Source organism: Sphaeroforma arctica (genome assembly GCF_001186125.1).
Source record: "Sphaeroforma arctica JP610 unplaced genomic scaffold supercont1.11, whole genome shotgun sequence".
NCBI classification, from domain to species: domain Eukaryota; class Ichthyosporea; order Ichthyophonida; genus Sphaeroforma; species Sphaeroforma arctica.
The window spans coordinates 64141-68453 of record NW_014040547.1 but is presented as its reverse complement, the minus strand read 5'-3'; the positions used below and the strand labels follow the sequence as shown (position 1 = coordinate 68453).

Sequence of the window (4313 nt, the reverse complement as noted above, 5' to 3'; positions counted from 1 at the left end):
CACTGTTACTATCGAATGTTCCATATATTTGCTTGCTGACCTACTAAGTAGAGTACCCACCTCTGTGGTACGGATCGGATCTGCGCCGTGTAGTGCCGCGGAATGGGTTAGTGCAGAGTACAAAATACCGAGAAGGACCAGGTTATCCGTCATAATCCGGTCGAGAAGCGGGGATGGGGGTAAGCCAATGCCGCACCAGACCACGAATGAATTCGGTATGTGTTGGCTGGCCTGGATCGGAAGTCAGAGTTAGTGTCAGTGTTTGGTGAGCATGGATTTCCTCGTAAGATTCAGAGTGACGAGGGTACCGAATTTGTCAACAGTATTGTCAAATCCATTACACGGGCATTGGGCATTATACACAAGACGTTGGGGGCGGCGGAGCGCCGACATAAAGAAATCCACAAATGTGTGTGCGCATTATGTGTTGGTTTTTCGGAGTTGTGGGATGAACGTTTACCGTTTACTATGTTATACCAGAACCTTCGGATATCACGACGTCACAAGTCAGCACCATTCAGTGTTTATTTTGGTCGACGGTATGTCCCGTTTGCAAACATGACTAATGACTTACCTGGTCATATTCCTACCACGAGCGATGCCTGGTTGAAGAGATTAGATGATTTAGAGAAGACTATCCTACCAAAACTTCGTCAGAAAACAATTAAATATACTGATGCCATGGCCGAGGCTACGGATCAGTTGCGTAAATTTGATTTGATTGAATTTAAGGCGGGGGACGTCGTCATTTTACTCGCACAGGGAGCGACAACCAAAGCCATGAAACCATTGCTTGGTCCATACGTGATTCATAGTAGGGAAAATCATAGTTACCATCTACGAGCAAGAGATGGCAGCAAGCTGCCTGAGCTCAGAGACCGACCTGTAAATTTGGAGATTATTCGGCTTGTACATCGAGCTACGAAGCACCACTGGATGAATCTCTGTGGCGGAGGGAGGTTCGACATTTCGACATAGGCAGAGCCTCTGCTAGTCTTTTTAAAGATCTTATAGTCGTCTATGTGTCGTATTTCACCCAAATAGAGGGCACGTGTGGGTTATGAGGGATATGCCATGGTAAGCCGGCAGGCGCACCTTCGCGGACTGTCCAAAGGCAGCGCAAGATACGTTCTGTCTCCAGCGTCACTCCTTTGACTGTATAGGGATAATGTTATTTATTTTAAAGGAGAGTATACATATAGAAGTTTAACGTATACCATTACGTTCATACATGTCAGATACTATGAGGAATACTACACAAACGGTTTTCCAACAACGTACTAACAGCGATTTTGACTGTTTTGTTTTCATCGTTTAAATGAAGTTTTAAAATTGTATTTTATACAAATGAGAGTACTTCTGTCGGTTACAATGTATGTACATATGGTATGGTTCTCATGGCCGTTGTAGTGGGTCGGGAAAGATCGATGGGAAGAAGTGGTCAGCAAATTTCCGTTTGAAGCTTGGGCCACGTGAGTCGACGATGGAGGATATGCGCTGGGTCGTTCTGATGAAAAACCTGACACCATCGAGTGTGCCACGTATTCGCTTGCTGACCTATTAAGTAACTTGTCCACCTCTGTGGTTCGGATCGGGTCTTCACCGTGCAATGCCGTGGAATGGGTTAGTGCAAGGTACGAAATACCGAGTAGGGACAATAGTATTGGTTATCCATCATAGTTCGGTGATGCACTCGGTATTTGCTGGTTGGCCTGGATTGGAAACCTGTAGAGGTATGTGTGGCGAGGTACGCTGAGAGTTCGGCCATCGTGAGGGGGATCACTGCTAGGTTGGGCGTGGTCGGCTCGATGAAACTTAATACGACGGTTTGTGAGGCGTACGCGCCGTGATTTCCTTACTGAAGGCAATCGCCTCAGTAAGCTGTCTGTCGGATTGAGACAAGAGAAGCATGTTCTCGTTAATTTCGACACTCTGCAAGTACTGCAGTTCGGCGTCCTTCTCAACCTGGATGTAGGCGTCAATCGTTTTTCGAAGCAGCATCCCTCGGTATGCCAGGTAAACAGAGGAATCGACATGGCGCTTTTTGTGGGGTGAGAGTTGGGCTACTGTTGGTTGCGTTTGCTTCTGTGGAGGGGAGACGGGTAGGGGGAGGAGTCGTTAGGGCGAGGCGTACGCGCCGTGATTTCCTTACTGAGGGCAATCGCTTCAGTAAGCTGTCTGTCGGATTGGGCCAAGAGAAGCATGTCCTCGTTAATTTCGACATTCCGCAAGTACTGCAGTTCGGCGTCCTTCGTAGGCGTCAATCGTTTTCCGAGTGTGAGGCTGCTTCCAGTTTGGAGGAAAGGCGGTGGGCTTGTCGTCTGGTCGGGGGATGCGCTCGAAGAGCGCTGAGCCTAGTCCTATCTGACAGGCGTCGGCGAAGTAGTGCAGGCGGTGTTCCGGCTTTGAGGTTACCAGCAACCCCGTACTCGATATAGCACTCATAACTGCATGGAAGGAGGCGAGGCAGGCTGCAGTGAACTTGCGGCCTTTCGCGAGCAGGATTCATAGTTGATTGTCTTCGAAGTAGATCCTTTGCAGACTGTAGGCTAGCCAGGATATACCGTACATGATGACAAAATTTAACAAGAGAGTGATTTGAGAACTATCCGATCAAATTTTTGGCTCGCAGATTCCAAATATACATCTTCGTACAGCAAAGAAACGTAAAAGACTCGAGTCGAGTGATTTACCATGTACATCGTCCGATGGTGGACGGGGGAAATAACCTAGGGATCATAACGCCCTCAGGTCGTGGACGTATACTATCTCAGCTGGACCTCCTATCTGACCGCCAAAAAAAAATAGAACACCTACAAATATTGTGAGGATTCGTGGCAGTGAAACGATACAATGAGCAAATCTGATAGTACGTATAAATAAATTGATCGTACTTTTTTTCACTCTGACAAACCCGGCACAACAGCAGGCGAGCCTATCCTATCATTATACCATGTTCATGTAACAGATGAAATTTTGCTCGACATTTGCAAGGTGAAATAACTAGAGAGCTTTCATACACATGATCATGCTAAATATTGCAACTACAACGATGCTAGTGAATGCGATGGAGATTATTTCTATTGTACCTAGTGTACCATGGGGGGTTCGAAGTGTACCCACGAAGACCATGCTTTGTGTGAGAATTGTAACAATGGTGCCTCAAATAGAAGCGTCCGTACGAGAAAACCTCAAACGGAAAGCGCATAGACTGGGTTCTGATGTACAAGCTATACAACTATAAGCTAGTACAATTGGAGCTTTCCCGACCAATATCCCTGGGTTGGATAGTAGCGGCGAGAAGAAACAATTCGTTGACTTTCTAAATGAAAGCTCACCTCTTCCCCTTCTAGATAGTGCACCTGATCTAGGTCACGACATGGACTATTCCGAGCTGACTCATATTCTGCCGGTGTTGAAGATAATTCATAGACAAGCAGATCTTTTAGGTTTCAAACCGATTTGCATATCGTAATCGAGCGAATACTGGTGGAATTGGATGAGGAATCACTATTGATCAGTATTGATCATACACAGAAAACTCTGTCTCAGCGGTACCTAAAAGAAATAATCAAATATTATGGTTAGCGAGGATACAGTCTACTGGGAGCAGCCATAATATATACAGATATGTCTGGCGATCCAATACAGACAAGATATCTCGATATGGTCATGCAAAACCACAACCTAAACACCGAGATAGTACAAACAACACTGCAATCGCTCGAGACTTGTGAAATACAATTAAAAAAGAAAGCTATAGTATTGAGCGACAATAATGCACCGGCATTTTCTGCCGTAGATAATTTCTCGAGCGCTTCCAAAATTAACCGGAAGCTGTAGAGTATGGACGACGATCTACGTATCTCTTGCTGGCTATTCACCGAAGCTTAGTGCGGAAAATCGGTGCTTGATGCTCATGTTTCTTTTGTCGCGGGATATATCCCCATCTCGATTATTTTTATAAAAAATATAACTCGGCCACTAGACATATTGAAAGTCACGCCTATGCTGTTGGGACGACGTGTCACAGAAGGGCACGAAATGTATAAAGAATAGCGCGGTGGCCTTCGTCAAAGTGCCTAGGGATTGTTGTCTTGACAACAGCGCTGCTAGAAAGGTATATCAATCCCCCCATTATATTACAGTTTCAATATCAATTTTTTAATTTACATATACATCATTTAGAAGTGATCACCTAGTATTTATATATATATATATATATATATATATATATATATATATATATATATATATATATATATATATATATATATATATATATATTATATATATATATATATATATATGTA

General features: G+C 44.3%; 2 protein-coding genes across 2 annotated transcripts; one reads left to right on the top strand and one right to left on the bottom strand.

Moving 5' to 3' along the window:
- Positions 1–558: 558 nt before the first annotated feature.
- On the top strand, positions 559–978 carry SARC_00381 (hypothetical protein; the record flags this gene model as incomplete). Its single annotated transcript, XM_014305922.1, has 1 exon — positions 559–978. One exon carries the CDS (start codon positions 559–561, stop codon positions 976–978), a length of 420 nt encoding a protein of 139 aa, XP_014161397.1.
- An 837-nt stretch (positions 979–1815) lies between these two features.
- Positions 1816–2445, bottom strand: SARC_00380 (hypothetical protein; the record flags this gene model as incomplete). The annotated part of the gene is made up of 2 exons (XM_014305921.1): positions 1816–2085; positions 2236–2445. 2 exons carry the CDS (start codon positions 2443–2445, stop codon positions 1816–1818), a joined length of 480 nt encoding a protein of 159 aa, XP_014161396.1.
- Positions 2446–4313: the final 1868 nt, after the last annotated feature.